Source organism: Micropterus dolomieu, linkage group LG20 (assembly GCF_021292245.1).
Source record: "Micropterus dolomieu isolate WLL.071019.BEF.003 ecotype Adirondacks linkage group LG20, ASM2129224v1, whole genome shotgun sequence".
NCBI classification, from domain to species: Eukaryota; Metazoa; Chordata; class Actinopteri; order Centrarchiformes; family Centrarchidae; genus Micropterus; species Micropterus dolomieu.
This window is the reverse complement of record NC_060169.1, coordinates 26,897,143-26,921,698: the sequence shown is the minus strand read 5'-3', so window position 1 is coordinate 26,921,698 and position 24,556 is coordinate 26,897,143. Positions and strand designations below refer to the sequence as shown.

General features: G+C 40.6%; 1 protein-coding gene across 1 annotated transcript in view; it reads left to right on the top strand.

Moving 5' to 3' along the window:
* Positions 1-1,908: 1,908 nt before the first annotated feature.
* The window catches only part of loxl1 (lysyl oxidase-like 1), a 27,772-nt gene continuing 5,124 nt past the window's right edge, over positions 1,909-24,556 (top strand). Inside the window, exons 1-6 of the mRNA XM_046032988.1 lie at positions 1,909-3,349; positions 11,576-11,684; positions 12,701-12,838; positions 20,324-20,480; positions 20,784-20,879; positions 21,236-21,351. Of these exons, the coding sequence (XP_045888944.1) occupies positions 2,269-3,349; positions 11,576-11,684; positions 12,701-12,838; positions 20,324-20,480; positions 20,784-20,879; positions 21,236-21,351 (1,697 nt within the window). The 5' untranslated portion in view covers positions 1,909-2,268. The remainder of the gene's footprint in view (positions 3,350-11,575; positions 11,685-12,700; positions 12,839-20,323; positions 20,481-20,783; positions 20,880-21,235; positions 21,352-24,556) is intronic.

Here is a 24,556-nt window from a genome sequence, read left to right as displayed (position 1 = left end):
TCTTGCACAAAGAATTTCTCCATTTTGTGTCACTGCACAAGTAATATCCCCTCATAAGGTAACACTGCAAAAAGATCCACGCACTGTAAGGCTATAGTAAAAAATAAAATAAAATAAGAACATATAGTTCATTGCCCTGTCAATTGGAAATACAATAGATGCTAGTTGTGGTGAAAAGATGAAGTTGAATGCCTGAATATACAGTACAAGCATTGAAGTGGTCTTGTTGACCTCTCCAAATTCAAATATCAAACAGCAAATGAAAGTTTTATCTAGTATTTTGTATGAGAATGATGCATTTCTTAAATAGGCTGACATACACATTTTACACAAATGATTATACTGTTTCTGTGATGTAACTTTTAAATAAGCTGTTGACTGGCAAATATAAAATTGCTCGTTTTAAAATAGAAGGAAAATACAATCTAAAGTCAATGGTAGTACAGTGAATGTATCAGCCCTTTAGAAATGTGTTTTGAGTCATTGTATAAAATTAAGAGGAAGCTGATTATGTCTGTAGACCCAGATGTGATAGATACTGTATATCAATGTAACACTCCTACACTCCTGGTCAGACAGCCATTTCCCCCAAAGACTTCTTACAACATTCTGTTGTGCTGAAAGAATCATAATGGGGTTTCTCTTTACAGTGCATTTGCCTGTTTGTAGGAGATGACATACACTGAAATCAGCATGTGTGCATCCGTTTTTTTTTTTTTCTGTATCCTTTTTCAGAAGAGCAATGTTGACTGCCACAGCCCTGGAGTAATGTTGTCCTTTCTTTGGTCTGTGGCACATTGTGGCCATTGGCAATGTAAGACATGCCAAGGAAAATACCTTGCTAACTGCTGACTTTGATAACAGTGGGAAATCTGATTCTGTCTGCATGCACTCTGTCAAGGCAAGCAGTAACCAAGCTGTTTCGAATCCCACATGAATGTGTTTACTAATGACTTGTCTCACAGAACATTTGCGTAAATGAGGGTCTCAAAGTGCAACAGTGCTTTGATGGTGTTCACAGACAACAGCACACACATTGTTGTCTTGCTGGTGAGCTCTGCATGTATGCATGTCTTTTGTGCATTCAGTGTACTACAAGCAACAAGGGGAATGAGGGGTGGAGAAAGGTGGTCACAGAGGGGTGTGTGTGTGTGTGTGTGTGTGTGTGTGTGTGCGCGCGTTTGTGTTTGGTGGGAGGAGGGTTTTGAAAACTTTCCTAATTGACCTCAGTTTGATATTTCTTAGGGTGGAGGATACATACCACATTGGCTGACAAACCCACTGCATAAACAGAGGATTGTGTTGAGACTACACTATACACTACACTATATTATTCATGTTAAGTAATATTAAATATTGACAGACAGCGCATCTTTATTAAAGGCTTACTGTTGGTGCATATGCCTCTCAAAATGCTTTGCTGTATTTCAGCATTGCTCTATACAATATTTTGCCGAAGGATCCACTTTAAAAGAACACGTTGTCTATTGTTCTATTGGTTCTAGTGCCATGTTACCATTTAGGTTATTTCCCATCTGTGCATAATTATTGTATTTTTTTAATACTTAAAGGCAAAACAATAACATAACAAACTTTTGAAACACCTGTGTAAAAAGCAAAGTTATGTTGTCCCTATCTATGCTTGTACAAGATGAGAAAGGAATTCAAGCTATTGAAATTGAGATGTGTAACATGTCTGAATGCCTTTGCAGATGGTAATGTTTACTCTGGAAGCCTCATGAAGCCCTTGCTGCTGCAGGCCAGGAAACATCACTAGCACTAGGGCCATGTGGGACCTCTTAAAAAAAAGTTTGAGTTTTTTTCACAGCCCATTGTAAGCAATCAGGCAAATAGCAGCTTGCAGTCCTGTAGTGCACTTCTTTCCAGAAGGCAGAGAGCAATGCTCAGTCTACTGACAGGCAAGCCAGCAGACCGACAAGAACTCAGGACATATTCTCATAGCACTAACAGACGTTAACACTACCGGTGGGTCTTCTGAAGCCCACTTTCACTCTCCTGGGTGTGATTGCTTCTGAATGCAATATTGAACCTCCTCTACTGCTGGCAGTGAAGACCTGCAGATGCACTCAACCACAGGCGTGCCTTTCAACCCTGCATCTGTCTCAACAACAACAAAGCTGCACCCGCGGGAGGAGGATACACATGTTTTATTGACAGACCTACAGGTGGTTTGAGTTTGAGTGTGAACTGCTGGTGGACTGGAAGGATTTTTCCTTTGTGGTGAGCTGTGGCGTCTTTGGAGCCAGTATGTTGCCTATTGTTGTGGCATGTTTGGTATTCATCCTGCTGGGCTTGGGGCAGGCTCAGGTTGCCACACAGACTCAGGGGCAGAGCCAGAGTCGAGGCCAGGAGCAGGACAGTTCTGCCACTCCATGGAGGCAGGTGATTCAGTGGGAAAACAATGGCCAGGTGTTTAGCCTGCTGAACAGTGGAGCTGAATACGTCCCCGCTGGGGCGGGGGCCCAGGACAGAAGTCCCAGGGTGGTTGTAGCAGACGCTCGTCCACGCTCTTCACGTAGACCTCAGGGAGGCAATGTCCGCCGACAGGCTCCATCAAGAGGATCCTCTGAGACAGTCCGTGGGCAGGCAAGGCATCCTTTTGGCTTTGGGCAAGTGCCTGATAACTGGAGACAAACTGCAGGCAGCACAGGGGGAAGCCAGTTCCAGGGATCCTCTAACACTCGCTTCAGGCCCTCCACAGGCTCTTCATCTTCATCATCATCGTTCTTTTCTTCATCTTCTTATGATGTACCATCCTACCCACAGAACCCATTTCCACAACAGCCTCCTTTCCAACCAGTACCTTACGACTCTAGTTTTGTTGAGGGACCGGTCAGGAGCTACGAGCCACCATTTCAACCTGTTGGCGGCGGAGGGTATGGCGGTGGAAGTTATGGTGCTGGGCGAGGGTATACTGGAGGAGGGTACGGAGGGGGACTGGCCCCAGTGCTCCCAGGCTCTCCCACTGATTTTACTGATGATAGCTACCGTTACTACCAGTCTTATGGCTACGGGCCCAATCCTGTGGTGCGTGCTGCCCAACCACCATTTGCTGATGGTCTGGACCGCAGATACACCCACAGCCTATACAATGAGGACTCTGCTCCTGCTGTCTCTGCCCCCGATGCCAACCAGGCCGGGGGCCAGGACAGGACAGGAGCAGCTGGTCAACCACCAGTCAGGAGCCCTCAGTATGAGCAGTTTCCTCCGTTTGGAAGACCCCAGCCTCCTTTCCTGCAGCCCAATCCTCCAGCCAGAAATTCTCCAAACTCTGCCATTGAAAACCCCAGTATGAATGTTGGGAGTGTGTACAGACCAGAACAGAGAGGTACAGTAAGCTTTTTGTTTGGGGGGTTTTGTGAACTAACACAATGTGTCCTTTTTTAAAATTTTGTTCAGGAAGCTTGACGAAATCTTTATAATATTAGGAGAGGCTCTGACACATGGGTGGGACGGCAATAGAGGCACATTTGGAGCAGTGTGTGAAAATTCTGAAGCGCTTAAAATATTTCACATTTTCTGTGAAAACAGGGATCATTTGTAGGCATTCACCCAAGGTATTTCTGTTTTAGAGGAAAATGAAAAGCTTGCCATGGTCATTTCTGTTATTGCTGGACTTATGAATTTGAAATATGTAGAACCCAGGGGAGCAAAGAGCTCCTCAAGTACACAATCATGTTTTTCCAATAGTTTCTTTCATGTTTGTCAGACATCTGAGGTAATCAGAATGGAACTGCTTTAAAGTCAGCCTAAATTTCTGTTTACAAACAAAGCAAAGTGGATGCAAGATTCATCCTTTCCCACTTGAATGGTTATTGAAACCAGATGTTGGGCAGGCCCTGTCAAGAGAGCACATACAAGAACCTCTGTGTTTTTGTGTGGGGAGTTCTGTGCTACATGAAAGCATTAGGTAATGGTGGTGGTGACCTCACTGGGGGGCTGGTGACAGGGGGTGTTGGTGGGCAGCGGCTGCTTCCTTGGCTTGAGGACAGGAGAGGGGCAACAAGGGAGGGGGATACAGTACTTAACCATTCTCTGAGTGTGACGGAAAGTGTGGAAAGTCCCTGTAACACATGGGGTCAATTGATTCAGCTACAGAAAATCAAAGAAATATTTAGTCAGAGTGTGTAGGGGAAGAATGAGGAATGTCATACACGATAAGTTATTTTTATAACCCACCACTGTAGTGGGGAGAGAAGAAGTTTCTCTTGAACTTATTGTTAATGCTGAGGAATAAATGACCTAGCAAATGCAAAAAACATGTTGTGTTTTCTGTGTCCTGACTACGAAAGGCTGCATCTGGTCTGAGAGAAATAAGGATTTTGAGATTCTTAGAATCTTTATAATGCAGATTTACCTTTTGTTTAACTCAATGTTGTATCTGCTGTGCTGTGTGCCTTGCAATAATCATTCATTAAACACTCTACAACTCTCTTACACTATAGCTGGGAGCCATTTCTCCAGCACAAAAAGCCAACATGTGTGCAGATGTTTTAGTGCTCCCAGTAATCATTGTGATAAAGATTCAGCCTTTGGGAGCTGTTGAAGATCAGACATTTTTTATTGCACCACTTCACTTAAAACTAAGTTGCCAGACATGCATATGTATAACTCCATTGTTAAAGTTGTATTAGAGACAGTAAAATGCATTAGACACTGTGATATATCAAAATAAACATCACAACAGACAAAGCTTTCAATGGCTTGGCTGCTCATTAGATAATATAAATAAATAAATAAAATATGTCTCATGTAGCCTACTAAAATACAATTATACAAAAATAGGTTTTGGGTAGGGTTAGCGTGAGTGGACAAGCTGGCTTACCATTAGCAAACAAAGTGTACCGGTAACTGCAATGATTAAGTTTAAGGCCATGAAACAAGTTTCAGTAAAGAACCATTTCCAGTCATTGTTTTTAACTGTTAACTGGTCTATCCAAGATTAGTTGTAGCACAGTGTGGTATAAAGAGAGCAAGAACTCCACACAGCAGCATGTTCTGTGTTTAAAGTATTAAGCAAAGCCACATTTGAGTGTTTTTTCTCAAGCCACATTGGATTTAACATCAGTCAACAAGGCACAAACAAGAGTTTTTAATGGGACAATGACTTCAGCCCATCTCCACTTGACATACGGCGCATGATACCAGTTCTCACGGCCAAAATACATGGGGCACGGACACAGCGTGACACGTCTGCCACAACATGCACTTACAATCAACTGAAACTGTGCCCCGTGTATTTCGGTTGACAATACTGTAGGTGTGCTCAGACCAAACGCAAAGAACACTTTTGCCTAGTGTTTGTTTAGCAACCCGCAAGTATTCACCCTTAACAGCCAATGGGAGTAATATATGGCAGTTAATGCGAGTGCTAGCTTTGCTCGTTGTAAAGTACAAGCAATAGCTGAAATGTTCTGTCTCTGTACAGTAAAGATATGCAAAGGTGCCCACTGACTGTGACAATAAGTTTGTCCTCCATTTCTGATTCTTGGTGACATGTTGGGAGAATCTCAATGCTGATAGACTTTCACGACACAAGTGTTGAAACATTTTCAACTCCCCGGATGTGTATTTGCATCTTTGCATTGACTCTGTATGTAATTGTGCCATGCAGACATTTGCCTTGCTTTTTGTCTGAACATATAATAAGGCTGAAGAAGAGGAAGGTGTGCTCCTGAATCTCAGCCATGGTCTATTCTCTTTTTTCCCCTTGAGAAATCTCTATATTGTGTTACCAGAGAAACTGCCAAAGAACAGATTCTGACCAACAATGAGTTTAATTTGGGAACAAATTCAAAGGGATGACTTAAATCAAATCACAAGGGAAGTTTACTCAGTGTTAGCAGCACTCCAACCCAGTTGTTGCTGGATGGAATCTGATTGTGCAGCCCTGGTGAAGGTTTACACTTAATTGTCCTTCATTAACTATCACGGCAAAGATCAGTTAAAAAAAAAAGTCAGCATATTGTCCCAACTATACCCTTTGCAACATATTGTCATTTCATCTCACCCTACCTTACTCTCATATGCCCTGATAATGCCATAAGCAGTCAAAGGTAAGAATAATTAGACTGTAACTGTTACTGATTAATTCATTAAATGAGCTACAAGGCAGAGCTGTAGTTATGGCACTCTAGTTAAAGCAGGATAGAAGCAGGCTTCTCACTATTTAAGAAAGTAATCTGTAATATATCAACTGACTGTAAAATGGTTGGTAATCATGAAAATAGATAACGTGTAATAACAAAAGGCCGTAGAGATTATAGTTAACTATATTCTTGCTCATCATATGTTGTTGTGAGTTATCAATATTCATTTTAAAATGACCTCAATGAATTTCAAGTATACTAATCAGTCCTCTGCAGCTAACAGCCTATAGAGTATCTAAAGAGGGAGCCCTCATGTCTTTGATTATGCTATATTAGATGGTATAAGAGGCACGGCAAGATTCAGTTTCTTTTCTCCGTGCCCTACTTAGAGTGTAATGTGTGGCTTTGTCACATGCTGTCGAGAGCTGATCAGCTTTGGCTTCTCAATACACTTTATCCCTCTGAGAGAGACCCAATTTCACATTTCAAAAGATTAGGGGGCAGAGAACAAAGCCTTGCTAAGATGAGGAGGAAAAATTGGTTTGAAAGTGCTGTTGGAAAACCTCTGCATTTGAAACAGTTGGTCTAACAGTGTTTACATGGTCTGCCCGGGAAGCTTCCACTGTCCTATTCGTCTCAGAGAGAGCTGTCAGATGGGATGTTTACACAACGCCTGCAAAGGCAAAGCCCTTATTTAAACTTGTAGTTGGGTAGTGGGTAGGGAAGACTCACCTGGATGGTAAATGCTGGTCAAATATAAAATAGGTAACTTCCTATCTGGTTTCCATAAACATACAGTAACTAAAGCCCTTCATGTTAGTCCAAAATCAAAAGATAAAGTGCATTATTTCATCTTTTTTTCTACATTATTTAGGCTCGCTGCAACATAAATTAAGGATTGTATTTAACTTTTTTTGAGTTCATGAATGCTTCCAGTATGAGAGGTCATTTGCTTGAACAAGCTCATTTTAAAGTGTGTCTGGCCATTATGAGCTAAACAGAGAGGGGTGATAAGCCATGCCAGAGACCCTTGCTGGCATGGCCTTTCCTGGGAACAAGACAGACAGTCATTCACTCTGACAAGTCAGGCCTGCTTTGTTTTACTTGTACCTCAGGTTTTCTGACAGACTTGGTCAGTGGCCCACTTTAAAAACAGCAGTGGTGTGAGATCACTGTTGTTTTGCCCTTGCATGCACGTTCACCTTCCCTGTGTCTCTGTCTGGCTCTCTTACCATATCTCTGCGCACCCTTGCCTTCCTACATCTTTTTATCTCTGTCACTTGTTTGCAGGAACCAGAGTATGAAAGACAAGGGCTGCATTGTAACAAGCACTCCTGTGATACTATAGCTTAGACCTTTCCAAGTTTAACCTTATCCCCAACAGATATGACTAGTCGTCATACATTTACTATAATAAAGTTTAAGCTAAAGAGACACGTTCATATTAAGATTATCGTCATGGAAGATCACATCACATTATCAGCACAAGATGAACAAGATGGCGCCAGTGTCTTCGGACTGCCGTCTTTCATCGCTATGTGTATGTAAACTCATGCTGTTCCTAACCTTGATTACTCCAAGTGCCAGCACCCTGCTTGTATACGATCGTCAAACTTTACTGGATCTTCAACTTTCAGCCAAGGACTTTATAAAGTTTGACCACGATGGCCACAAAACTTTACCGCCACTTCTATCAGGGATCCCACCATACCTCTGCCAACACACGCTTCCGCATCCCTGGCGTAAACGTTACAGCTGCAGGGGGAAACGTAGCGGTAAAATGATGAAGATAAAAATATACCTGGCATGCTGCTCCGGGTCAGAGTATCATGCGGTCCCCCTCGGCCGTACGATTCGGGGATTTCCGAGGCCTGCCAACACCATGCAGGGCGAATCTACGGAACGTGCGGCCTCTGTGTCGGGTCTCTTGTACAACCAACAACGTGGACCTGCCTGCTCCTGCCAGGTTCGGTTTGGCCAACACTAGATCGCTAGCCAAGAAAACTTTCATCCTAAAGGACTTCTTCACGTACTGGATTTTCAGTGACCAAGACTTGGTTGACTGCTGGTGAGTCAAGTATCTTGTCTGAACTCTTGCCACATGAGTGCAAGAGGTGGATTAACTATCTATAAGGTCCATAAATGTAGACAGTTAACATTATTGTCTTTGCCTCAGTACACTAGCTTTGAACTGAGCCTGTTCAAACTGAGTCGCTCCCAAACTGTGCTGTGTGCAGTGATATACCAGCCTCCCAAATATAACAAGGATTTCTAAAATGAATCTCTTGGCAGAAATCCTACCTAAATATGACCGTGTCCTTATTGTCGGTGATTTTAATATCCATGTGTGCTGTCCGGACAAACCAATGGCCAAGGCTTTTTTAAGCCTTATTGACTCTTTTAATCTTGTACAATCTGTAACTGGCCCCACACATAAACGCGGTCATATTCTGGACCTTATTTTATCATTTGGCTTGTCTGTTCTGAACGTGCAGATTTGTGACCCAGTGTTCTCTGACCACAAGCCTGTTTTATTTGACACTGCCTTGGCCTATAATACAGTTAAACCTTGCACCACTGCTAAACACTGCCGAGTTATTAGCCCTTCCACTGCTGTTAAATTCTCATCCGCCTTTAGCCAAAAACGCGTCCTATTGGACTCTATGAGAAGTGATCCAGAGGGCTTCAGCTAATGGTTTGACTCTACCTGTCAAATGGTGATGGACACAGTCGCTCCACTAAAATTTAGACAGCCCAAGGAAAAAAAGAGCCCTGGCTAGATGGCAAGACTCGCACTGTCAGACGTGCATGCCGCAGGGCTGAGTGCAAATGGAAGAAGGACAAATTACATGTCTGTCTCCAAGTATTAAGGGACTGCTGGTGCCTATATCAAACAACCCTGAAAGAAGCTAAAATAAAGTACTTTTCTGAAATCATTATGGCAAACTATAGCAAACCCCATGTTTTATTTTAAACCACTGATTCTGTTCTTAACGTCCAGCAAACTGCTGATATCTCGGATCCCGGCTGTGAACAATTCCTAAATTTCTTTATTGACAAAATCAATACTATCAGAGCTCATATCACATCCTCAACGTATGATCCGTCTCTCTCTGCTGACTGCACTGCCCCTTTTTCTTTTAATAAATTTGAACCTGTTACGCTGTCTGCATTACAACAAATTGTTTGGCAGTCGCCAAATGACGCTTTACCCCCCTGACTCTTTACCCCCCTGACTCTTTAAAGAGGTTTTTCCCCCAATGGCCCCTCTGTACTTACAATTGTGAACAGTAGCCTTACTTGAGGAATGGTTCCTGAAAATTTTAAGCACGCAGTAGTGCAACCACAAATTAAAAAACCTGGACTGGATCATGCAGATCCAGCACATTGTAGGCGTATTTCCAAGCTCCCTTTTTTATCGAAAATCCTTGAAAAGGTAGTTTACAACCAGTTAACAGCTGGATGAGCACAACAATCTTGAAACCTTCCAATCTGGTTTTAAAACTATGCACAGCACCGGAACTGCTCTCATAAAAGTTTTTAACGATATATTTTTAGCAACAGACACTGGTGACTGTGTGGTCCTTGTGCTTCTGGATTTAACAGGTGCCTTTGACACAGTGGACCATGAAATTCTGGTCTCTCGTTTAGAGCGATGGGTGGGCATTACAGGCATAGCCCTAAAATGGTTTCGATCCTACTTGAAAGGTAGGACATTCAGTGTCAACTGTGGTGACTCTGTGTCTACCACAGCGCACCTCTCCTGTGGCATCCCGCAAGGTTCAATTCTATGCCCTCTTCTCTTTTCCCTTCATCTCCTCCCACTTGGCTCAATACTTAGGAAACATGGCATCTCTTTCCATTGTTATGCAGATGACAGCCAGATCTATGTACCTTTGAGTAAAGATGACACTCTCAGACCATTGTTTGCCCCACCTCGATCTAGGCTCTCAGCTCAGTATGTCACGCCAACCATCACTGACCTAGGAGTCAAAATTGATGTCGATATGAAACTGGATAAACATGTTGGGTTAGTGGTTAAATCTAGTTTCTTTCAACTGAGACAGCTGGCTAAGTTGAAACCGATTCTGTCTAAGCAGAATTCTGAGACCGTTATACACGCCTTTGTGACTACTGGACTAGATTACTGCAATGCACTTTTCGTTGGGATGAATGGATCGTCTCTCGCCTGTCTCCAGATGGTACAAAACGCTGCAACTCGTCTTCTAATGGGAACACATAAATATGAACACATCTCCCCAGTTCTACGCTCACTCCATTGGATACCCATTCAATTTAGGATCGATTTTAAACTTTTCTGACTTTTAAAACCTTGAATGGCCTTGCCCCCCCTTACTTATGTGAGCTGCTTCATCCTTATACACCCACCCGTTCGCTCAGGTCAGTTGACAAACTTCTCCTGAGAGTGCCTAAAACCCATCGCAAGCTTTTGCGCTGGCAGCTCCGAAATTGTGGAATGCTCTTCCTCTTACATTCAGACAGGCTTCCTCACTGTCTGATTTTAAAACTTGTCTTAAAAACCATCTCTTCCATCTGGCTTTTGACCTTTGAGAATGACATTTGGAGGAACTTATTTGTTAGTGTTTTAAGTGTATACATTATATGTATGTGATAACCTGTGAATTGATGTTTGCTTTTTTAATCTCTGTACAGCACTTTGTGCAACTTCGTGATTGCTGTTAAAGTGCTTTATAAATAAATTTTGATTGATTGATTGATTGATTGATATCCAAGAAGACAAGAAATTATTGCTATAAAAATGTTTCCCTAATAACAAGATGTATTGGGTGAGAGGTTATTCAGCACTGGAAGCTATATATCTAAGTGTGAATAGGTTTCTTAGGTTATGGGATTTTGCACACTAGAGGCCAAAATGTAACCATCATGCTCTCCCAAACTCACCCCGTGTCTCATTAGAAAACCATGATAATAATCTGGAATGCACATAATTAGAGGCCAATGGCTCAGACCCAGTCTTGAACAGTGGGCCCTGTTGCTGCATTGTTGCCCATCATATCGTCCATCAGCACCACCATAAATGCCAGGTAATAAGAAATTGATGACAAATATGCAAATATGCAAGTTTTTCAATTTCTCTGGTGTTCATTGGCAGTGTTTGGAGGGGTGGGAAATAAAAGAGATCAAAAGGTTACCTTTCACAGATTACCATCACTGACATTTGTATTACTAAATAAAATTATAAAGAAAGAGAAAGTGCTGAAAGGTTTGTCAGCATTGTTTAAATATAGTGTGCAGTATTATTATGTTTGAGTCTAAAATCTCCCTTTGACTAATCCAGAAAGTAAATACTCTTTTTTTTTTTCAGTATTTGGAGCAGATTTGTGTGTTCTGTGAGAACTTTATTTATTTCTTGGAACACAGTTTTGTGATATTTACAGTGGCTGAATGATAATAGAGGCTGAGCAGTCTTTCTATCATTTCAGGTTTGCCTGACCTGGTTCCTGATCCCAACTATGTCCAGGCTTCCACATACATCCAGAGAGCCCACATGTATTCTCTCCGCTGTGCTGCTGAAGAAAAATGTCTGTCAAGGTAAACCGTCATAATCCTGGATGTACTTTACTGGGATGTGTTTATTTATTTATTCATCTATTTCTTTACTTTTTCAGTGGGTTCATTCTAATGTAAAACTATCAAATGTGTTCTTGCCCCTACGGGTTCTGTTTTCATGTTAATGTTTTTTTATGTTCGTGACAAAGCTTCTAATGGGCTACAGTCCAGGTTGTACCCTGCTTTAGATTATGCATTAACAACAAAATGCTAATTTCTATTAATGATTTTTGACATGACATTTTCTATAACCAGCTACACCTTTGGGTAGCATCGACCAGAATGTGAACCATCCACAATTCTAACATAGCCTTCAGGATTATACCAGTTCTGCGCAACAACATCTGAAAGAAATACTAAAAAAATAGATCAACAGCACAACAGGAGTGAACTAAATCCTAGTAACCTTTGGGGATACAGGCTTTCATTATGTTAATTTCTCTGTATTGGTGGATAGCATTCCCTGCAACCCTAGCTGGAGTCCTTTGACTGCCTTTGCACTAAGGACACTATTGAAATGATGGAGGTGTGCTGTCCCCATTGCTGTTGTATTTGCCCTCTTCCTATGACAAGCACAGCCATCCCTCAAAGCCCTTTCATATCCTGTCTGAGTTTGCAGCAATCACCGACAGATGGGCTGTTGTAATTTGCCATACACTCCAATGTCAACAACAGCCACAAGACAAATGGCTTAGATCTTAAGTGGTATTGTGAACTCGAGGTTGTGGCTCCTTTTTTTTTTTCCACAAAAAAAGTGAATCGTGCAACAGAATGTTCCCTCTCCCCATGATGAAACTGTGTATTTGGAAAGATGGTTGTAATCTGTAGAATGAATTATTCAGTAGATATGCTCCTGCCTCCAAGCTTTTCCAGTCTTGATCTTTTTTTTCTTTCCTGTCTTAGTTATGAGAAACAGACATGCTTTTTGTGGCCACTTTTTGTGGTGCATTTTCCCTAATTTTTTCCCTGTCTTAATGTATAATGTGTCCACCATTCAGCACTGCCTATGGCCCTGAGACCACCGACTATGATGTAAGGGTCCTGCTGCGATTTCCACAGAGGGTGAAGAACAAGGGGACCGCCGACTTTATGCCTAACAGGCCACGTCATACCTGGGAGTGGCATAGCTGTCATCAGTAAGTATTTAATGCAAAACACATTTTACCCAATCAGTTAGTTGTACTTTTCAGGCTACAATGGCAGCTGTTGCGGTAACCAGGGTGCTAGTTATCAAGCATTTTTATGTCAATCTGATTTTATTCTTACAGTGTATTTATTTATTATTGCATTATTGTAAAATGGGCATATCTGGTTGCTAGTTTGATTAGCACATTCTAAAAGTTGTAAAAATCCTGATCTAGCTGTGGTTAACAGGGGATTTGTAAAAAATATTATTCAATAATATTTAAGTAATGTGTTGAACCATGGTTGATGATGATTTTCATTATCTGGGCCAATCAGGATGAGAGAACACCAGAGTAGGTTCAGGTCAAAGGTTTTAATGATAAATAAACATGGTACACAAGCATACAGGATTGTGAGGCAGGCTAAAAATCTAAACCAGGTAAGCAATCCATAAGGCAAACAAATCCAAAAGGTCTACTGTCAATAATCCACAATCCAACAAAAGTCACCACACTCAAACCCAAAACCAACAACACTATGTAGTGGGACAACTGTGTGAATTTGTGCATTTTATGTCAAATAAATTTGGAGCTACTCCAAATTCCTTTTTTCCTCTCCCAGAGAGGAGCAGGGTGGTTAAAGATCAACTTCAACAGACTGCTAAAGAGACCCCAACAGAAAGGGGGTGGAAAGTTGCTTTCTTTAAGTGCTATGCCTGGGCAGTTGATCGTAAAACTGGCGCCTTTTTGATTCCGAAGCTGATAGCGCGGTGCCTGACTGTTAAACTGACAAAAGGGACAAAAGGTAATTATCCAGCTTGAATTTAAGGTTGAACTCCCCATTTCCTAAGGAAAGACTGTTTTGGGTTAATCTAAGCTTTCCTCATGTATCCTGAGCTCCCCCAAGTGGACAAAATAAGTATTACACACCATTATCGGAAATGCCGTTAATATATAAATGTCACCCACTTATCCTGACCGATAATGTGACAATTGTTTCCTGTTACCAAATGCTTAACTTAGAACGGTACAACTGTTTGACCATTGAGGTTTGATTGTGGAAAATATTTGATTATAATACGCGCAAATAGATTTCTTTTCTTTTAGACATTAAGTTTAGAAAGGCAGTCCCTCGGGAAACCGGAAACGCCCTCTGGGGAACCACGCCCCAGACAACAAAAGAGCGACACGCGACGTCGTTCTCTCTCTCTCTGCTCTGCTCTTCCCCTCGTGCCCTGGTCTTCCGCTCTGCTCTCTGGACGCTTCGGCACGCGTCCGGCGTGCCTCTCCAGGCAACGCCTAAGAGTTTGACCAGCACAACAGGCCTTTCTTTGCTTGAAGCTACACACGCAAAGTGCCGCGACATTGATCTGCCCCTCAGTTTGTTTTATTTTCTTTTTTTCTTTTGTTTTGTTAAAGTTATCAGTCCGTTAAGTTACACTGGACTAATTCAGAAACGACCAAGTTCCATTTTAAACTTGTTCGTCGAGCCAACTTCACCGAAGTCAGATCAAGCCACGTGGTCTCGCCAGCGGCAAGGAAGGAAACCTGAAAACAGCCGAATTGCCAGATGGAGGACGGCGTTGTCTTCAGACACGGAGAACCCTGGAGAATCCCTAGCAAAAAGCCAGGATCGGGCAGCTAGCGTGGGACCCGTGCAACGGGCCAAAGCAGGCCGTCGACAAGCCGTAAGACCTAAAAAACATTCTGTGGTCAGGGATGTCCAGTAATGTTAATATTTCCCTTTTAACTCCTAAACTCATAGCTTACTTTCATTAGTTCTCCTCTGCTGTATGAGTCAAATGCTTCCCACAATCGAACCTCCATTTCTCATTGTTCAACCATTGTTTATTTTCCCTGTATTTAACCACCCGTTTATATTGCTTTAGTTAACTTTAGTTATTAATAAAATTCACTGTAATCAGGAAACTGTGTGTGTTGCCCATTTCCACATCCCTGCCAAGAGAATTGACCCTTTAGATATGAGACTGACTGATTGACTTAAGATAATTTAGCGATTATTAACTAACTGATCACTAGTAATACTTGTATAATTATTAAAAGCTACCTAGAGGTCCGGAGACTCTAGGATTATAACAACTCCGGTGGTGCCCTTTTTAACGAGAGCTTTTATGGATTTTTGATATTTTTTGAATATTAAAATTCATAACTGGGTATTAATTCTCATAAATTTATTAAAATTCATAGCTAATTTAGCCATGCTACAACTAAAATACTTTATTGGCATAAAGATAGTGGCTAGATGACTACCAGCTGGATAGGAAAGTGCAGTTCACTTTTTAGTTCAAACTACTGCGGGGTGGTGATGGCGCAGTGGATAAGACGCATGCCTTTGGTGTGAGAGACCCAGGTTCAACTCACTACTATGACACCCACCAATGTCTCCCTGAGCAAGACACCCCTAGTTGCTCCAGGCATGTGACCTCTGACAGAAAATAGCAATTGTAAGTCGCTTTGGATAAAAGCGTCAGCTAAATGCAATGTACTAGAGGAAATCATGAATCCCTTTGCTGATTCACATCAATTTGTTTATGCTTAAGTGGTAAATAATTTTTGCCGTAGTCCTGCATTACAGCAATTTTCTGGCGATGCTCCACCTCGTGGGCATGACCTTGGCACTGCCATTTAAATGCGAGGTTTCATGGTGGTTTTTCAGGTTGTGAAAGTTTGCTGTACCGGCACACTTTTGCTGCTCAGCAACAGTTGTGGAGTCCATGTTCACTATGTTTAAGTGGCACACAATACAACACAATGAATACAGACTGGGTGCCCTATAAGATCGTTATTGTGCCCTACATGGTCATATTGCAAGAAAAGATAAGACTTGCCTTGGTTGGCCACGAGAGTACACACATATATTTCAGTTTCCTGGTCTAAATAGGAGAATAGGGTCAAACCTATCTCGATCAATAGAAAGCCAATCCTGTGTGAAATAGAACAGGACAATACATTAAAAATTCCACATTGCATGAAAAATAATGGTGTGTAAGTATGGGGATCTGATCACTTTAGCAAGCAGTTTTCTAATTGTCTTTCTCATTGGACAGATTTTAATTGATTTAGCAAGCCCGTCAAGGATCAGGCTAGATATCTCTAGGGGACTGCTGATGAGGTGATTTTGGGTATATCGTCATTGTTTTATGACATTATATTCCATTTAGGCTGGCTTTTATCTCAAATTCAGCAATTCCCCCCACTGACACTAGTGCAAGGCTCTGCTTTACTATCCTCATCTTAGAGGAATGTTGACTGGCTGTTAGGAGATTGTCAGTGTTGTTGCTGTCTGACATCAGTCTGCATTTACACTGTGGTTCCCAGGAGGCAGAAAGCCAAGGCAATCATTCCACTGGCTGTGTGATCAGAATGACAAATCAATCCATTTTTCGTGTCAATCTGTGACACCAGATCACACATCTGCTAAAGCATGATGGCATGGATATGGGTTACTGGGACTGAGTGTTTTTTAACAAAGAAATCTCTTTAGGCCCCAGATTCTAGACTAGCCCAGATTCTCACAATAAACTTTCCTGCCCTACATTTCTGTGGAGTAAGCTGTGTAGATGACAGTTTTGCTTTTCATTACATTTACCTCTACCTTTCTCACTGTAGTATTAGAAGAAGGGAAGGAACCAGCATCCTCTTGAGTATTATGGGCTGTGAAAATGTTGGAATTCTTAATGTTTTTTAAACAAATGAGGACACATAATTCCATGTAGAATTTTTTTAAACCAGTCAGTGTGGGGTAACAAGTGTAAGTAATTAAAATGCTCTTCTTATTGGGTTAGAACTTTTATTTTTGAAAGTGCTAAAGTTAATATAAGAGTTCTTTAACTTATGCTTTATTTGTCTCAGTCACTTACGGTGCAGCTTGCAAACTATGACCTTTGTGGTCACAGATTATGGCTGCGATTTGTGCAGGTGCTTGGACGTCTTTATATCCTGCTCGCACTTTGTGGAAGGCAAATGTGGCCCATTGCTAAATAGTTCTCAAAGAACCTACTGTACTTCTCTGTGTTTTACCCAAGCTGTGATCTAAGAAACCCTCAAAGTCTTGTTTGTTGCAATACAAGTGGAAAATGACTCATGACTATGAAGAAGGATTGGGATGTTTTGTATATTACGATTACACGTTATTCTTGTTAAATCTATGTGTCCTTCCAAAACTACATTCTCTATAGTTGACATAGTCAGTGAGGGGATCCAGGAATCCAAGGAGGCAGGGGACCCTTCCAGGCACCTCATAGTCCAGCGCCTCCCACCTTTCTCCACTTACTGCACTCTTTCTTTTTATTTCACATACACATATGCAGTAGATAATCATCTCAAGATGGCCACTGCAATGAATGCCAATTCCACAAACAAAGACAGTGCTTCAACCTTTCAGGCCCTCCAGCAGTTCCCACCCTGGTTTATACACATCAGTGAATATATACACTCACACATTTGTGCCCCTCTGCACCACGTAAAATAAGACTATGAACAAACACGGCTACGTATATTTGCATGTTAACAAAGAGAGTAGAGGAATTTATGCCCACAGTAAGATTAAGCTAGTGTTCAGCCTAAGATAATAACAGACCGGTTTCTACCTGAGAGAAAACTCATTAATGGTTGCCTCTCCTATGGAAAGAATGAGTCCTTGAATGGTCACTTGCTCCATCAGTGGAAAGAACCCACTTTTACTTCCAAGTCATCCTTCAATCTTTAATGACTGTTCCAGTAAAAGCCGTTGCTATGTTGAAACATGGGCCATGAAATAAGGCAAAAGGGCAATATTTATATAGTCTGAGTTTGTTTGACTGAGATCCAGGGCTTACATCACCTGCTACAACAACTAAAGCCATAACTGCTTAAGTATACTGTATGGAGTTATTTAAAAATAAAATGATAATGGAAGTAAATACTAATAACTGCAAGAAGATGTATTTAAATCCTGTAATGTATCATTTCAATTGGGTGTGTTCAGGAAGGTCATATTGCACCTTCCTGAATGGGACACCCAATTGTCGGCCATTTGTGTATCCAGTGAAGCTATTGGGATCAAGAGTTTACAAAGGTTTTGCTTAGTAATCTAATCATTAGTGTGATGGATTGAAACCATTTATACCTCAGGACGTTAGGAATAGTTTTGATCATCTTTGTGTGATTGTATCAATAGGAACTATCGAACATAATAGTTTTCCCCCAAAATTGCAGAAACAGTTGCTTTCCTGTAGATGAAAATAAGTTACTAACTAAACTAAGATGTACAGACTATCCCATATGACTTCACTGTACACTGACTGAAACATGTATCCGGGTCCATACAAATGCCCACATTTTTTATGACTTCCTAATTAGTAACTGGAAATCTTTTTTCTTATTTGGGGAAATTTTATCAAATATATGTCCAAATAGCATGTTTATAAATGTGTAAAATAGTGGACATTTGGCAGCTGTTCATACCACTGAGATAATGTATGTTACTATCTACAATGAGTTCCAGTTAATTAGGTACACTTTCTAAGGCTTATCATGTTCAGCTTTTGCTGAGATTGTGTGTAAAAGCTGTTTCAACTCTGTGTTTAATTTGGAGGTTGTACTGTAGTTTGTGGTGGTAGTGAATTTTACTATTAATAATATTTGTCATATAGCCATACGTGAAGACTCCAACATTACATATTTTGTCTGTATGGGTTGAACAACATATTATCAAAAAATGATACGATACAATGCAATAGCAGTAGAGTTAGATAAACACCTCTCTGAGCTTCACAAAGGTAGGGTTTAGTGCTAAGCTCTAGTGTTGTAGACCACTTATTGATGGTCTTGGTGTCGTCTCAGACTCGACCGCATTTGTCCTCCGTCTTGTCTCGGTCTCAGACACAGAGGACACGGGATTTTATTTCAAGACCATAACTTTGGGAAGATCATTAAATTGCTTTTGCATTGTCTGATTTATTTAACATCCTAACTTTGATTGGATGTAAAACATATTGCTTTAAATGGAACCAATAACCCCAATTAAAATGTGTTGTTACCGTTAACGACTGTCACCCCTCCCGGCGTTGGCGATGGCGTTGATTTCAGTGCTTAGTGTTTGTATGTGGGGGTTTTAACGGGAATCTGGATCTTTCAGATCAATTTCAGAAGTACCTATGATCTCGTTCCACATTTTATTGTGTGTCATGTAATGTGGTCTCAGGTCTCAGCCCCTAAAAGTCTTGGTCTTGTCTCAGTCTCCATAAACTCTGGTCTTGGTCTTGACTTGGTCTCGGTTTGAGCGGTCTTGACTAGAACACTACTAAGCTCCTGTGGCTAACACATTTTGTGTACGTTGTTCGAATTGCACACACTGTAGGAACTTTGCTATCTTAGCCATACAGACCAAAATGCTTGCTGCTGACAGACAGTATTCGCTGCGCCTGTAACAAATGATGTCATGTCTGGAAAGTATTTTATAGCTATATGTTGTCTTCTGCACTTTGTGACCAACACAGTTCACCTTTGGCTTTTTAAACAGGCTTTCTGACATGTACACAACAGCTTGCAGAGAAACACAATGAACATGAATAAATCCGTTTTTATGTATTCTTATATTGTTGTAGCTACTTTCAGCTTTAAATGTGCAGTTGTGGTATTTTACCATTTAGGATGATTATGTATATTTACAAAAAAACCTCAGAGTTTAGGACAATTATTAGAGCTTTCCATTAACATCGTATCCTACTCCGTGCCGATATTCTCTTGTTAGCATGTGTCACAATTACGTGCACAGCAGGCTTGTATGTCACTTTGACATTTGGGAGAGGTCATATAGTGAGACATATAGCAGTTAACATTGCGGATGATTCCAAATGGACCAGCTCATTGACAGAGTCACTCAATGAGAGTCACCTCATGTTCCAGTTCAGTTGAGATGATCAGTGGTCATGTGCATCCAGGCTTTTCTAAGCTGCTAAAGCTGTGCAAACAAACACAAACACACCAGAACCAGAACACACATACACACATACTGTGATACACACACAAGTTCACTCACACACACGCACACATACACCCCCCTCTGCGCACATACACGCTCACACCTCTGATCTTGCAGACTGATACAAGCTAATTAACAGCATTCATACATCATTAAGGTGTTAATGTTGTGCTCCAGCAATACTTTATTGATGCCATTAATTAGTATCCATTGTCCTTTGATACTTTATGATGTGTTCAGTCAAGGTGCAACATCAATTACAACAATGCAAATAGATGAGGTCAATGGGTTGAATGCACAGTCTATAAATTCACTATTTGTCACAGTTACACTCTAACTTGGTAAATTTGAACAAAATGGCAAGGTTATTACAGTGGCAGCTTAAACTCAGTACACTGACAATAGTTTGCACTTAACTATTAGAATGAATGTAAACTCTTTGATTGCACACCTTAACTAAGATGTTTGTTTCACTTTTGACTACATGAACAGTGTTTTACTTGTCCCAACAGGCACTACCACAGTATGGATGAGTTCAGCCATTATGATTTACTGGAGGTCAACACTGGGCGTAAAGTGGCAGAGGGACACAAGGCTAGCTTCTGTCTGGAGGACACCACCTGTGACTTTGGTCACCTGAAGCGCTATGCTTGCACAGCTCACACTCAGGTAACACAGAATGTGAAACATGGAAATATGACAAATGATTTTCAACTTAATTTGTTGGTCACCCACAATACCTCACTACGTTCTTTACTACTAAGCCAGTATCCATCCACTGCAGTTATGCTATTATAGATTAATGTATATTTTTATGATGGATTGTATGTGACAGATTCATAACTTTTTTGCATTAACAGCTGGATTTTCATTGGCCTCCTCGTGTTTATTCTTTATATTTTTTGACTATTGACTTAAAATTGCAACTGTTTTTGACTCATTCCTTATGAGTATCTGTCCTCCCCTCTTCAGGGTCTGAGCCCAGGCTGCTACGACACATACAATGCTGATATAGACTGCCAGTGGATCGATATCACAGACATCCACCCTGGAAACTACATCCTAAAGGTAGGAGACAAGTGAGATACTAGTGGGCACGGACACAGTCTGTGAACAGTAAAAGGTCACATATGATGGAAGACAGATGGAAACAAAATGAGGTGGAAACAAATCGGTTAGGTTTTGAGTTATTTGGAGTTTTTTAGGATCCAGTAGTTCATGGATCAGTGCCACTGGTTTCCCATCCATCTTATTGTCTGTTTTTCATGCATATTTTATTTGGTGAGTATGGCTGCACACAAAAGATCCATGCAAGATTGTGTTCAGTGTTATTTATCCCAAATATATTACTGAAGCGTAATTTGGCCCATTAGTTGTTGTGATTTTGTTAAATTGTGATAAGCCTTCTGTCCTTTGTCTCTCAGCTCCAGGTTAATCCCAAATTCTTGGTGCTGGAATCCGACTTTACCAACAATGTGGTCAGGTGTAATATACACTACACAGGACGGTTTGTTAAAACCACCAACTGCAAGATAGCACAGTAAGTAAGACAGATTGTACACACTTTTATTACATTAGTGGTAATTCATAATTAATAATTTACTGGGAGAATGTTACTTTTATATGTGATGTTCTCAAAATCTGCTGGGCAATCTTCAGATCTTGTTCTTTTGTACTATGGGAGCTAAAAGGCAAACTGTAAATCAGGGGTTGTGTCATGTTTCCACCACTGATTTACACTGAACCACATGACAGGGTGGCAGCTAAATGCACTTTTATGAAGAGCCCCACAGTGTTTTGAATTACTTAGTGGACTTAATGGGTTCCTGGCTGAAATATTTGATGATATAATGAATGATGTTCACATTCTCCAGTTAAGATTAATAGCCTCTGAAACTTTCATATTTTCCCTCAAAGGGAGATGAAGGAGTGTTGAACTTTTAAATAGTGCTATTAGGAAGTGTATTATTGCACTCAGAATTACTATCATATCCTCTTGAAAAGACATTATATAGAGAGTGGGTATACATGAGCAAAGCATCATTAAGTTCAAGTGCTCTAGCCGGTCTCCCTTAGTTTCACTAGTACAGTACAGTGAAACATAAACTTAAAAATATGTTTGCCAAAGCATTTGCAGAGTTAATGAAAGCTGGATATAATTGTACTGATGCCAAAAAATACATTAGCACATGCCACAAGCATTATTTCCATCATTAAAGACGCATATTTGAACATTTTCTTCATTTAATAATGACTAAATCTACTTACATCATGTTAATGTATGTAATTATATCCACACTAATGTGGCTACATTTGAACATTTTCTGCCCAATGTGGTATGAGGGTAAAGTTAAAAATGAGTCCTCTAATAAATAACAAATTACAAACAAATTATCATAATTACCAAATTAGATACATTTGAATTTTGAACAAAATAGCACTCATGTTAATAAAAGTGTATCTTGTTTGTAACTATTGGCTTCAAATAAAATAAGGATGAAATAGATATGATAGTTTTGGATGTATTGTGTGCTCATCACAAAACAAAGACATTGTTATTGTAATGACTTAATTTTCAGTCATTCAATTAAGTTGTCGTTTTACAACAGAGATAGAAAAAGTAATTACATTAAAGGTCTCAGCAGCCCAGGAAGTTAGCAGTTTCTTGACTAAAACCCTTCCTTCAACAGCGCATGTCCAATCAGCAAAAGTAATTAGGCACAGAGGTGTTTTTAGGAGTTCCCCAGTAAAAATGTCAGTATGCACCAGCAGCACACATGCAGAGCAGAGATGAAGTGTGAGCAAAAGAAAGGAGCTATTCACTTATTTTTCTTATTAAACAGAACAATGCGACCGTACACCTTCTGAATTCAAATTTCTCTCTTTCAACTAACTAAGACGAGCTTAATTGCCTTGTTAACTTACCCTAAAATACATATTTACACATTTTGTTTTCCTGGCTCAGCAAGACATGATGTTCGTGACACTGCTTTAGTTTCAACCCTTTTTTTACTGGTAAAAAATATTTTTATGTCTAATTTTTCTCACACTGACTGAGCTAACTAGCATTTGGCATAGTAACCCCATCAGTCAGGGCTGGACTGGGTCAAAAAATCGGCCCTCGCATTTTTGGCCCAGGCGGCCCACCAAATCGGTCGGACATCCTTCACCAATACACCATCCTTGTTTATAAGGGCTTAGATTAGGGGTTTGACAAAACTCGCACGAGACTTGACACTGCACAATAGTGGGGCCATGACAAGACAACAATATATTTTAATAGGCTTAGTATTTGGGAAAAACAATTTATTGATGAAATAGAAGATTTTAAACATTAAACACTTAATTTCCTGCATTCTAGAGACAGTATCAATACGTATCAACCCTCAAAAACTGCTACCTTGTTATGCCATTTGTCAAACTGAACCCTATAAATCATTAAGCTACATTTAAATTATTAAAAGTCATTGGTCATATAAATACATTTATTATGATTTGTATCATTACTACTGATATTAATAATTATTATTTTTTTAATTTAAGAGGGGGGTCTGGGGGGTCCTCCCCCTGAAAATTTGGGCTTTAAACACTTTTAAACACATTTTCTGCATTCTGGTGAATTGTTCTGCACCAATTCATTGAAGAAATGTCTTTATTTATATAAAAGGAAACACAAAATTCAGGTGACAATTCAAAAAATAAAAATAGAGTGTAATATAGTGCTGTAAGGCTCTCAGGCATCTGTATTGCTTTCAAATATGTTTCTCCTGTTTTTTATTTTATTTCATCCCTGCTGAGTCAACACACATGCAGGCATGACTGAAGTAACCTAAAGTCTTTAAATGTGCACGTTGCACCTTTTCACCTCAATGATAAATGAATTCATTTTAATTCAGTTATAAACGCCTGCACCTTAATAGCTCCTATGTTTCAGCAGCTTTTCTGCTCGTGTTCAGAACTTTCTGCACATTAAAAATCTCTCCCACATATCTGTGTTCTCTTGACATTTGCACAATAATAATTTGAGATATAATATTACAAGATATAATGACAATGAAATCATTATATTTTAACAATCTACTAATCTTTGATTACAATTTGCTCGGGACAAATTAGTAGTTGCTGACAAGCCCTGAAGCTCTGAGCAATGCTCTCTCTCACTCTCTCACTCTCTCACTCACTCACTCACTCTCAGGCAGGCGGGGGGTCACGTTACATGAACTTCAAACAAAATGTAGCAATAGTATTGCGAGTGGTCTCCGCTCTCTGACAGGCTGCGTGATGAGGATTATTGCATATTAGCCTAATATGGAAAATATTTTTATGTTGTTGTTGAGTTACATTCGGGGCTACTGTCAAAACATTTGCCAGGCCCATGAGACATGGGGACATGTAGGCTAGGCTACCTACTGGGTAGCCTACATGTCCCCATCCCCAGTGTAAATGACCCTCCCTCCCTACAGGTTGAGCTACTCATGCTTACGCTTCACCTCCACTCTCCTCCTGCTCTCTCTCTCACTCAGCCCTGTCACTCGCTAATACAGCCTCCTCCTCTGCCTGTCAGCGACCACAGCTCTTCTTTACTCCTTCAAGTGCCTGTGCCTGCTCTATGCAGGGTACTGAAGCTGATGTTGAAGCTACTGCAGCCCCGGTAGCAAACATATCGGTTGTTTTCGCGCATTTGGTGGCCTCCGTCTGAAGAATTTCTTTTGGGGTGGGGGTGGGGGGGGGGGGGGGCAAAAAAG